The sequence below is a fragment of the Panthera onca genome, chromosome B4 (assembly GCF_046562875.1).
Source record: "Panthera onca isolate mPanOnc1 chromosome B4, mPanOnc1 haplotype 2, whole genome shotgun sequence".
Taxonomy (NCBI): Eukaryota; Metazoa; Chordata; class Mammalia; order Carnivora; family Felidae; genus Panthera; species Panthera onca.
The window spans coordinates 23820681-23833725 of NC_138345.1; the positions used below are offsets into that span (position 1 = coordinate 23820681).

Below are 13045 nucleotides of genomic sequence, written 5' to 3' on the forward strand. Positions count from 1 at the left end.
GGCATCAACCCAAATGGGATGGAGAGTGGTCACATTCAGAGGAAATGACATCAAGCCAAGATCTGAAAGATAAGTAAGTGGTGGAATTTAGTAAAGAAACCACAGGCAGAAGTGGAAGGGATTAGTGTATATTAAAATCCTTAAGCAAGAAAAAAAAAATAACCTTAAGGATCCTGAGTGGCCGGTTGGTAGTGACTGAGAGAAGAGTTGAGACATGAGGCTAGAACATTAAGCAAGGACCGACCATATTTTAAAGAACCTGGTAAGTTAATGTTAAAGAAACTTCATGCTAAAAGTAATATGAGGGGACCCATTATTGGGTTTTACATACAGGAGTGGTATAAGACATGATCACTTTAAAGTGTGGGATTTGCCTTGATGATGTTGAATCTTTATCTTTGTGGTTAATTCTAAATTAATTTCATTCACTGTACTAATACCTGAGTATAAAGCAGCACATCAAAGTGATTGAAATATTTTGTTTCTTATTTTAATATGAAAAGAATTAAGAGCAATTAATATGGGACTATATTAAACAGAAATAAAGCCTTGGTTACAAAGCATTATTACTCTTAGTAATCTTTTTGCAAAAAGAATTGAAATTAAAATTTTCTATAATTCTGAGTACATTTGGTTACAGCTGTATATTTTCCATCATATTAGTGAAGTGTTAGATAATTTCCCTTGAGTCTATGTTGCCATTTAATATTGCCAATGAGATGTACCTGAAACTGTACTTTTTCTCTCCAGTGATTTAAACTTGTGAGATGCTTCCATTAACTGGAAAAACAATCATCTTTGATAACTTTCCTGATCCTTCTGATACATGGGAAATCATTGAAACGATCGGCAAAGGAACTTACGGGAAAGTTTTTAAAGTGTTAAATAAGAAAAATGGCCAAAAAGCAGCAGTGAAAATTCTGGATCCGATTCATGTATGTCACATTGTTGTTGTCTTCTCCTCCTCCTCCTCCTCCTCCTTCTTCTTCTCCTAATTAACTTTGTTCTTATTTGTATTAAGCAGTTAAAAATTCTGTAAATATCTTGATTTGCACAACGTCAGTTACAGTAGAAGAAAATGTAAAAAAAAATCTGTTAGGTTTTTCTTATTTATATGCTTAACATATACAATAAGGACCAAATACAAATAAGTAAATAGATAAATACAGGTCTCAACAGCTCAACAGTTAAGTCAGTGTTATTTTAGATTTCAAAAAGTTGTAAGAACACAGACTCGGGTCTAGAGGTAATTCTAAAATGTCATCTTTGCCATATCTCTTTTTCTTCCTATATTTATTTAGGCTTCAGGCAGAATGTCTCTTAAGCTACACCAGAAATATTTTATTTTAAATTATATTTCTTTTTTTTTTTAATTTTTTATTTTTTTAACGTTTATTTATTTTTGAGACAGAGAGAGACAGAGCATGAACGGGGGAGGGTCACAGAGAGAGGGAGACACAGAATCTGAAACAGGCTCCAGGCTCTGAGCTGTCAGCACAGAGCCCAATGTGGGGCTCGAACTCACGGACTGCAAGATCGTGACCTGAGCTGAAGTCAGACGCTTAACCAACCAAGCCACCCAGGCGCCCCTTAAATTATATTTCTTTCAGAGATGGGAAATTTATTTTCAGGTTTGCTGAAATGTTTCCAAAGCAAAAATGGTACTCGCTTATAATCAGGGTGGGTTACCTTGTAAAGAACTGATACTGCACGTGGAGTCCTTATGGCCTTTTAAGTGATGCCCCAGTAGGGTCCTCTTCTGCTGTTTTTGGAATGGCAGTTGTGATAAGGGAAACTTCCAAGCCTTTTTTTTGGGGGGGGGGGGGCTTTCAGAGCATGAAGAAACTGATGAGACTTTTTTTTTCCCCCTGAGAATGAGAACTGGCTGTTTTGTAACATTTTCAGCTCCTGGGAAACATGTAGCTCTCCCCGTAGCACGTTGGGTGAGCCACCATGAGCTCGTGATCACATAATCCCCAAACTTCTATTGGGAGCAGTTTCTTTAGTTACTTGACTCTTGCACAGGTGATGGAGTATGACATGACAGAAATGATGTGATGTGTGTGAGAAGGACACGGACTCCTAGTGCTTGTCACAGCTCTTATACTAACAAACTCTAGGACACTGCAAAAGGTCTCTGGGCCTCTGTTTGTACATCTTAGGGTTGCTCTTTCTTTTTGGATTGTTTATTTCTACTAAACCCATTATAACTACAGTGTTTCATATTATTTTGAGGAGAGGGGAGGGAGAGTGGGGGTTTATTTTCAGCAAGAAATTAGATACACTGGAGGGGGAAAAAAAAAGAACTATGCCTGGGCTTTACTGATGCTGAATGTTTTCATACTCTCTAATGGAAAGTTCTTATAATTTAAACTGAAGGAGGAGAGACACAAATTAAGCTGTACCAAAGTAACTATAACTCTCTCCTCTGGTCTACATAATTATGGTTTAGGGTCATGGTGGTAAGGGAAAGGGCTCTGGCCAGATGTCTGTAACAGTGTCTGTAACCAGTGTCTCTTCTTTTCTCCTACTCCTTAGTGGAGAAGAACAAATGAATTATGAATACAGATAGCCATTATCCTTTTATAATTTACTCATGTTTTGTATACTGTGAACCTTAAAAATCATCTTTTGTCCTATTGCTTTAATGAAATATATATTGATTTCGTGAGATTTGTTCTTTTGCGGCCTTTATTCTTGTCATAGTACATATATGTTTTTCTGAGAATTATTTATTTCCTCTTCATTCATCATGTCAGAAGTCAAATAAAAAAGATTTATAACCGAGAGATTATAATCTTAATAAAATAAATTTAAATGCGTCTGAGCATTTTACAGAGTGGCTTTTTTATTAAAAGAGTCTTACTATTATGAATTTTGATAGAGTAAGTGTCTATCCAAGAAAGGGATAAAATGAACAGGATTAGAAGGTCATAGGCATTAGACTTGCAGTCTCATTCTGGATCTGACACTAACCAGCTCTGTGACCAACTTCTCTGAGCTTTAGTTTCTTTTTCTAAAATTAGAGCTCTGGTCTAAAATTCTTTGCAGCTCTGTGATTACATGATTTTGTAAGAAAACAATGTGGATGCTAAGTATTACTATAAAAACAGTAGTAGAAGGGTTTCTCTTATTACTACTCTGAGTTGTTTCATGTTTTGTGGTTTTCTAAAAGCATGACTTTAAGTGGTTGTCTTGCATTTTTGTTGACAGGATAGCAATGTATTCTACTTCTGGCAAATGGGCCTTTACCTAACTTAAGGCTGTGTGCCATCTTATATATGTAGGAATTTATTGCTTATATGACTAGTTTTTGAAAGCTTCTAAATATCCTATATTTCAAAGAAACAAATGAACCAGCTAAAAGTATTTATTTCAAATCAGTGGCTTCAAAACAGTGGCCACTAAAACAATGTGTGAACACTGCAAAGAGTATCTTTTGGAATCTCCATGTATGTTTCTTTCTAACTACATACAAAAATAGTCTTTTATTTGTCCCTTTGTAACTCAAGGAAATTAACATAATTAGAGATGTATTTGATTAGCAGGAAAATCACAATCTCTCCCCTTAAATAATGGCATCAGAAATTTCAATGCCTACTACTGAGCATAATAAAACCTATTATTATAACCTTGCTTTGACAAAATTAAATTCTCTATTTGGTGGTCTACAATATGTGCCTCTTTGATATAATTCATGTTTTTCTCATGGTTTTCTTTTTATGACCTTTTGAAACTAGGACATTGATGAAGAGATTGAAGCAGAGTATAACATCTTAAAAACGCTTTCTGACCACCCTAATGTGGTCAGATTCTACGGGATGTACTTTAAGAAGGATAAAATAAATGGAGATAAGCTGTGGTTGGTTCTTGAGGTAAGTGTTTCAACATTATTCTATGTGTAGAAATTTGCTGTGTGGTCTTGGAATGACTGAATGTTTGTGTAACATCAATACCATAAAACCATGGTTCCTTTAGTATGTTCCTGACTGGTCATAGACTCAATAGAATGTTGTGCCCCATTCTGGCCCTGTGGCTTTAAGACACAAGAGGAAATTAAAGAAAAGCCCTAAAGGCTATTAAAGACTAAAAGGAGACATCTCCACGATAAAAGACTCAATAAGCAAGAATTATTTTCCTTGTAGAAGAACAAGCTTAAAGGGACTTCATTATAATATTTATTTATTCATCTGCATTTTGCTCAGCTAACACGCGACTGAGGCTCTGTGCCAGGTGCTAGATATAATAGAAAATTAATCTAAGTGAGGCTTCATTAGACAAAAATGGTAAGCTGCGAGGTTTTTTTCTGTCCTCATTGAATACTAATGATATAAACTACAGAACCAGGTATTTACATTTAAGGAGTAAAAACCTTATTAGAAATGGTATTGAATGCTGAATAAGTTGCCAAAGGGAAGCTGTAGAGTCTCCTGAGAGTAGGTTTAGACAATTCTGTCTAATGCGGAAGTACTAGAAGGTGCTCTCTTTTTTTTTTAAATTTTTTTTTAACGTTTATTTATTTTTGAGACAGAGAGACCCAGAGCATGAACGGGGGAGGGGCAGAGAGAGAGGGAGACACAGAATCGGAAGCAGGCTCCAGGCTCTGAGCCATCAGCCCAGAGCCCTAAGCGGGGCTTGAACTCACGGACCGTGAGATCGTGACCTGAGCTGAAGTCGGACGCTTAACCGACTGAGCCACCCAGGCGCCCCTAGAAGGTGCTCTCTTAAGGGAACTGCCAGTCCCAGAAGAATGTAGTTTTTCTCATTTTCATTGAATATGACTGAAGTGAGGTAATCATTAATTCTAATAAAATTCATAAGCATTTTTATTTTTTGAACAAAATATTTAATGTTTATTTATTTTTGATAGAACACAAGGTGGGGGGAGGAGAAGAGAGAGAGGGAGACACAGAATCCGAAGCAGGCTCCAGGCTCCGAGCTGTCAGCACAGAGCCCGACATGGGGCTCGAACCCACAGGCAGTGAGATCATGGCCTGAGCTGAAGTCGGACGCTTAACCGACTAAGCCACCAAGCGCCCCTTCATAAGTGTTTTTAATAGTTGCTTTTATCAAACTCAGGACTGGTAAAACCTTTACTGGATCACTGTAGTAGCGTGCATTTATTGTGTTCATTATGATTTTATTAGCGTTTGATTATTGTATTTCTTTCAGAATGTTCTGTTGGTTTTTCTGCAGACATACGTGTAAATTGTATTGTTTTCATACTTTATATTTTTTCTATTCTTTAAATGATTTTTTAATGATTTGAAATAAATGATCATTGTAAAAAATACTTGAAACTATAAAAATAACATTATGTACATTAACATTTAAGATATTTCCTTCATCTTTTTGTCTGTGTTTGTCTGTGTTTCAAATGATTGGCAATATCATTATTATGAAGTTATCCTACTTTTTTCACTAAATATAATTGCAGATAAACTTAATCATCTTTATCTTTTTCTGAATAAATACATTCATTTGGTTAATAAAAAGCAAGTAGAACCAAAAGACTTATAATCCAGAGAGGTAACAGCGTAGATCCAGTTTGGTGGTGTTAACTTGTCCCGAGCACGTCTGTGCTTTGGATGCATACCTGGAAACGCAGGGCTGAGCTTCTCTTCTCTTTCATTTTCTAATCTGTGTCCTGAATTTTGGCAAGGTATTAATTGTGCTTCTGGAACCCTGCGTCCTCCTGCTCCACAGTGGAGTTCTGCCGAGCATCAGACCTTTCTAATCTCTCTCTCTCTGCCACTCACCTATGTGGGATCCACTGTTCCCCAAATCGCTTGGCCTCCCCTTTCCAAGTTGACTTTCCTATTTTACATACCATGTAGTAGTGTGTGTCTCATTCTTGTTATCCACTCTACTGATGTCACCAAATCTCATGTCCCTTCAGGTCAGTTTCTCTAGGGAATAAAATCTCCAGTCTCTTGCCTGGATGTGTCTGTATGTGAGGAGTACTCTGGCAGGCTTCTGGATGTTGGTATTTTATATGTGAGATAAGAGGTTGTCAAGTCTTTTGATTCTAATCAAACTTCCAAAGGGTCCCTTGTTTTCTACCCCACCTCTCCCAACTCCTGGGTTAATCTGCTCAGGTGACCACAAAATAGCTCTCGCCTACTGCTTTATTTTGTGGCTTCCTCTGCACTGCCAAATTGGTCACCACTGGGCCATCTGCTTTCCATGTTGAAAAATTTTATTGAACTCTCTTGTCTATGGCTCTCCTTTTTTCCATTCTCTTTTTTGTGTGTGTGTGTGGTTTATACTTTTTGATTCTATTACTAACATTTTAATGGAGATTCATGAATGAGAGGAAATAAATTTATATGTTTAATCTGCCACTTCAAATTGAATCATAGAGCCTTTCAAAATTGTAAAATAGTATTTTCAGGAACCTTTTCAAAATGTGAAACTGTATTTATTATTTTATAGAAATTTAAAAAATCTAAAAAAAATTTTTTTATATTTATTTGTTTTTGAGAGAGCTTGGATGAGGGAGGGGCAGAGAGAGAGGGAGACACAGAATGTGAAGCAGGCTCCAGGCTCTGAACTGTCAGCTCAGAGCCTGATGTGGGGCCTAGACTCACGAACCACGAGATCACAACCTGAGCCGAAGTTGGACACTTAATTGACTGAACCATCCCGGCGCCCCGAAATCAAGAAAATTTTTAAATAACCAGTTGTGTTCTTTAAAAATAGGCAATGTATTATGATTTCAAAATTACTTTTTCTCTATTGAGATTGCTTTATATTTTTAATTAAGTCACATATTAAAACAAAGCAAAACTTTTAGTCCTCTAAACTTTACAACTGAAAACATTTTTCCTTAAATAAATGGAGAATTTTCTAAGTTTACCTCATGTTTGTGTTTGTATATTTGAGATGTAATTCTGTGCAGACCCTTAATGCAGTCTTGAATAAAATTTTGAATCTTTATATCCTTCAAATTTGTATTTATTTAAAAAAATTTTTTTAATGTTTACTTATATTTGAAAGAGCATGAGTGGCAGAGGGGAAGAGAGGGAGACACAGAACTCATAGCAGGCTATAGGCTCTGCAGTGTCAGAGGGCTCGTACCTGTGAACTGTAAGATCATAACCTGAGCCGAAGTCGGACATGTAACTGACTGAGCCACCCACGCGCCCCCTCAAAACATTTTTAATAATGCATCTTTATTTTTTTTCCATATGGAATCATTGGTAGATTAGCATTTGAATGGAAATTCAGATATTCTGCCTACTATAGGCCTAAATGGGCAAGGGCACAAGATACAGTTCTTTGCCCAGGGTTTAAAAATATTAAATGAGATCGGTCATTGTCTTTTATGCCTATCAAATCTATATTATAATTATATTGTCATTTCTCAGTATTGTCAGTAGGAATTAGGTAAGAGTTGGAGACTCCTGATCACAGTTAAATGTTCTTTTGTGAGAGGAGAGAAGATTGATTAAAAAGGTTTGGAACATCCAGTACAAGTAAAGCAGCTTCCTGATAACAATGAATCGGGAACTTAACAGCTTCTTTGAACTTTCTTCTTGTATTTTATTATCACATGGAGGAACTGGAAATATCCCTAGATGGCTTGAGAAAAAAAAAATACTGGTAGTTTATTAAAATGGTATTTTGGAAGTCTGAATTAATCTGAACTTAGAGTATGAGGGAAAAAATAAAGGAAGAAGTTGGCCAACTGTATATAAGATAATTGATTTACATATGTAAATTATACTAATCACATATACACATAAGTGGCTAGATGCACAATTACCTGCTTTATAAACATGAATGGTGCAGGTGCTGCTTTAGAGGCACTTTCAGAAAATTGGCTTGTGGCATCAATACTTTATTCTACAAAATGACTGCTAATTATACCTCTTATTGTAAGAAAGCCCAAATAAATTACTTTGCATGAGGATAGGAAAAGAGTGGCCAGAGAGAGGACCTGATATTACCCAGAGTCATGCTAACAGCCCTGGGCTTCTAATGCAAATCTTCATAGGGTATGTTCTGCAGGGGGTGAGCAGTTGGTGACACCCCTCATTATCAGCTGGGCGTGTGGGGAGGTGATTCCAGCGTGGAAAAACTCCTTTTCACCATGAAATATCATTTTATTTCTATTTCAATCCAGAGTTCAAATCCTAAGATAAATAATATTAACTCAGATCTTACTGGGTTATTTTCTCTATTCTTTCTTTGTGATTCCTAGATTATTTCGTTTACTTTGATATAATTTTTCTCTTTCCTGTATTTTTCCTTTGTATTTCCCTCTCCTTTTGTTATGAGTTTCTCAGCACGAATAATATACAGGGCCTTGTTCAGGAATTATTTCCTTCTGAATTCTCTGTATGTTCATTTTCAGATGCTAGTTGTTGCCCAGATTTAGGAAGAGAGTACTCGTTGCTAGCTCTCTGAAATTCCAGTTGCATATTTGTAATGAAACTATCTAATAAGAGATAGGGTAGGAAGTTTTCTGCTGTGGGAACTGATGCAATGTCTACGGGGATTTTTACTGTCACTTAGTATTTTAGGTTTTCCTAATGATGTAGGCATAAAGGGAGAACTTAATTTTTTTTTTTACTTCTGCCTTATTTTTAAAGATCATACATATCTTCATTTCTACTTACTGTTACCATTCTTGACTGACCTGCTTAGTTAAATGTGGATACCGCTTTTGGCTTTGTGTTTCCTTTAACTGCTAGAGTCTGTTCTTCAGAGCCAGTAGCCAGGATGGAGGGGGGCCAGCAAAGTGGCAGTTGGTTAGGTTTCTGCATATGCTTATCACTGACCCAGGAGACTAAAAAATAAGAGTCAAAATTGAGTTCAAAGTGTCTGGTATTAAGCATTTGCTATTGATGAACAGAAAGGGAAAAATTGAGATTTAACTAGAATTTTCCCCTTCTCCATTGGCCAAACAGCCACATTTTAAGGATGTAAGGAATCCAGTCTCCTGTCTTAGAGGCCCTTTGCTTGGTGTGTCCTCTGCCATAATGGGGTTGAAATTCAGAGTTTGGACATCTTTCTGTTAAGAGACCCTTTCCCTCATAATCCAGTCTTAGCTATAACTGCTTCTTTCATGGTGGCGCTATAGATTGCATTGTTATTTATCTAAATTGGTCCTGATTTGTTCATTCTTAACAATGACGTCGCTTTCTCATTGTTTGCCAATTACAGTAGTTTTTCTCTTTAAAATTATGTCCCTTTCAAGAGATCAAAGACTGGAAATTACAGGTGGTATTTGGAAGCACAAAAATTCAGTGAATAGTCATAAAGTCTCTCAAATGCACATTTCAGGTAATCGAAGTGGTTTTCATAGATATAAATACTACTTTCCTTTCTCATGCATTATTGGTTATTCTGCTTTTATACTTGCATCTCATAAGTAAGACAAAACCTGCCACGAGGAAAGGAAACAGGCTAGAAAATGAGTTCACCATGAACAAATGGTTTTTATTTGCTCGGTTATTAACCCTTTAATGTTACCGTACAGGAGATAAACATGTATGCAGAAGGAGACATGAGGCCACTGCAGGTTTGTGTATGTGGGAGGGGTCAGAGCAAGCAGGAGTGGGAAGCTGGGCTTCTGAGTTGCCCTAATAGCACAGCATTGTTCCTTCCTTCCTTTAGCTGTGCACATTCGCAGTGGAGTAGCAGCCTGACAGGATGATTCCTTTCATGTCCTTAGGGCTGGAACAGTCCTTCCCAGCTCTCATAGAAAAGGCTGTTATTTGGTGTACTTGCATCAGGACAGACAGCAAATTACCTAAAATGATTTCATTTTATTTGTTATTTAAAGGGCAAGATGGAAAAGCAGTCTAAATGTACTTCTCCATGCTCTTCTAATGCAGGAAATCTATAAATAATATATACAACACTTGTATGTCTTTCTTCTGTAATAGTACTTCAGTGATTGCAAAAGCATCTGCTCTCTGAATAGGATTGAAATTTATAGCATTATTTCAGGGGGAGAATATGAGGTCACCAGAGAGGTTTTGACATTTGGTAAATCGGTATGTTTTTACCATCCACATTAAAATACTTGTTTTCTTTTCTTTTGATTTTTTTATCAGAGAATTCTTGTTATTAACATTACAAATGTGTTATGGCATTTTTGCAAGACTTTTGAAATCTTTCAGAGTGAAGGCATTGTTTTATATATTGATTCAGTGGTTACATGATTGTATACAAATTGCCAGACAATATCAAACTGCATACTTAAATGAGTCAATTATATTATATGTCAATAATAACCTTGAAAATATTGTTTCTAGTTTACACATTAGAAAAGTAATATGAAAATTTTATGTTAAGACTACACATTAGGAAACATCTATTATTAAAACATTAATAGTTTATCAATGTTTTATTGGAATGTGGGATTTGGTACATTGTTACCTTTTATTGAAATTAAGTCAGACATTCACACTTTGAAGAGGTATTTTCCAGACAGTGTGAAAAGATGGCCTTCTGTCATTTTGTATATGTGTATGTGTGTGTGCATAATTGTACAGAACATAAGTTCCTAAATCCAGTCATTTGTTGATTCCATAGATATTATGTTACTTAAGGCCAGGCCCAAGGTAGAGTGATCCATACTTATTAGTGCCCCTTTCTGTGTTGGTAGGTTTTGGGCATTCAGTAGAGAACCAGAAAAACTCTCATCATGGTGCTTATAGTCTACTGTTGGAGAAGGACAACTTAGAGCTAAATAAACTAATTAACTTAGTATACATTTTTGTTAGCGCCAGGGAGAATATAAATGATACGTCAATAATGAAAGAGAAGACCTTTTATGAAAAGAGAAGTCAAGGCCTATTTGAATTTGTAACATTTTAATCTGTCACCTGAAAAAAAGGGATAATTTTAGTTCTTTTATTTTTTTGTTTTTTTAAAAAAAATTTTAACGTTTATTGATTTTTGAGACAAAGAGAGACAGAGCATGAATGGGGGAGGGTCAGAGAGAGGGAGACACAGAATCTGAAACAGGCTCCAGGTTCTGAGCTGTCAGTACAGGGCCCGACGTGGGGCTCGAACTCACGGACCGCGAGATCATGACCTGAGCTGAAGTTGGACGCTTAACCGACGGAGCCACCCAGGCGCCCCATTCTTTTATTTTTTGAATATATCCTCCAATACTCTCAGGATCAGAATCATCTTCATCTCAAAGCAAAAGCTCTGAGAATGAGGTCTTGGAAATTTTTTTTAACAAGTACTAGAGTGATTCTTACCAAAGGTAAGCTCAGAAAACATTGTCAGAGGTTCTCAAATTTCAGTGTGTATAAAAATAACCCTAGATTTTTGCTTCTGGCCGTGGTAGTAACTTGTGTCATCATGTTGTTGAACTATAAATAACTAAAAAGCTGAATAAAATATATTTTTATAGATAAACACTTTTCAAACATTGGAAAAGAGCTTAGGATTGTGACATTGAGAAAGGAAATAAATAAGGGGAACTTGACAGTCACCTCAGCTTTATCCTTGGAGGCAATTTTCAGACCACAAGAAAAAGGAAGGCATTCCCATGAAGGTCATGGTGATCTTGCTGAACTGAAAAGACTGGAAAAGCAGTGGCTGAAATATGCAGAATAAAGATGCTAAGCAGGAAGAAAGCTTCAGAAATATGCTTAAGGGTTTCCTTGAATATTTGATGGAAAACCAAGCTGGATATGTCTGGAGGAAGATTTCAGGAAGTTGGGCAAAGAACCAGGAAAGAATTGCTGAAAAGCTGTAATCTGAACAACTACCAGAGTTTGTGCAGGTTTGAAAGATGCTTGAGTTCTGACCAACCAGAATGGAGAACTTTATTAAACACCTGAGGCATTTAGTAAAGATCCTAGAAAGGCTATTCATTAGAAAAAGAACTCAACTAGCCCTAGAATAAGAGCTACCCTACGCACACCCATAAAAAGTTCAAAAGCAAGGCTTTACAGGTTTAAGTTGGTCCACAAGCACAAATTAACTGTATGCCAGAACAAAATTCAACATTGATTAATGGAAGACCACAGAATCCAGGGATTCAAATATAAAATTAATAATGTCTAGCATCCAGTAAAAAATTATTAGATATGTGAAGAAGCAGGGAAAAGTGATCCATTATCAGAAGAAAAATCAGTCAATAGAGAAATAGACCCAGAAATAACCCAGGTGATGAAATTAGCAAGTAAGAACTTTAAAACAATTACAAATGTGTTCAATTTGTAATTGTTTTAAAAACAATTACAAATTTCAATTACAATTACAATTTGTAATTACAAAAGCAATTACAATTTGTAATTGTTTTAAAAACAATTACAAATTTCAAGGAAAACCTGAACACAGTATTGAAAAACAAAGTGGAAACTAGAAAAGAACTGACTGAATGTAACTTCTAGAACTGAAAAGTACAGTATCAGTAGGGAAAAATATTATATTGAATTTAACAACAGATTAGAAATTAAGTGTGTGGAAGTAAAGATTGGTGAACTTGAAGACAGGAAAATAGACGCTGTCCAGATTGAGCAGGTAGAAAAAAAGGAAAGGGGCAAAAGCCCCTGTGATCTATGGATCACTACATGTATTTCTAACCTACATGTAATTGCAGTCTGAAAACAGGTAGGGTTTGGGGGAGGTAATGGCTAACATCTTTCTGAATTTTGTGAACACTAAATGGCTGCAGATGTAAGAAGCCTGAAATCTGTCTTGTAGGATAAACAACTCACACAAAGATATGCCATAATCAATATGTCAAACACTCATAATGAAAAAATAAACAAAAGCACCAAGAGGAAAAAGTAAACTTACATGTAGGAATCAAAGAGTGGCCACGGACAACCAATGCAGTGGAATGGTATCTTCAAGTGCTCTTAACAATTCTGTGTACAGTGAAAATGTTATTCATAAATGAAGGCAAAATAAAGACAGATATTTTCATCAAAGAAAAAGAATTTACCACCAGACACATGCACTATAAAAAATGTTAGGCTGAAGGCAAATGATTTCAAATGGAAACTCAGCCCTGCAAAATGAAGAGAAAAATACTGTTAGTGGTAAACATAAGGATAAACAAGAA

General features: G+C 36.1%; 1 protein-coding gene across 2 annotated transcripts in view; it reads left to right on the forward strand.

Annotated features, from left to right (window-relative positions):
- MYO3A (myosin IIIA) overlaps nucleotides 1–13045 on the forward strand; it is a 244074-nt gene that overhangs the window by 16074 nt on the left and 214955 nt on the right. For both annotated transcript variants that reach the window (XM_060659133.3, XM_060659132.3), the window contains exons 2-3: nucleotides 751–935; nucleotides 3741–3875. In XM_060659133.3, coding sequence (XP_060515116.2) covers nucleotides 768–935; nucleotides 3741–3875 — 303 coding nt within the window. In that variant the 5' untranslated portion in view covers nucleotides 751–767. The remainder of the gene's footprint in view (nucleotides 1–750; nucleotides 936–3740; nucleotides 3876–13045) is intronic.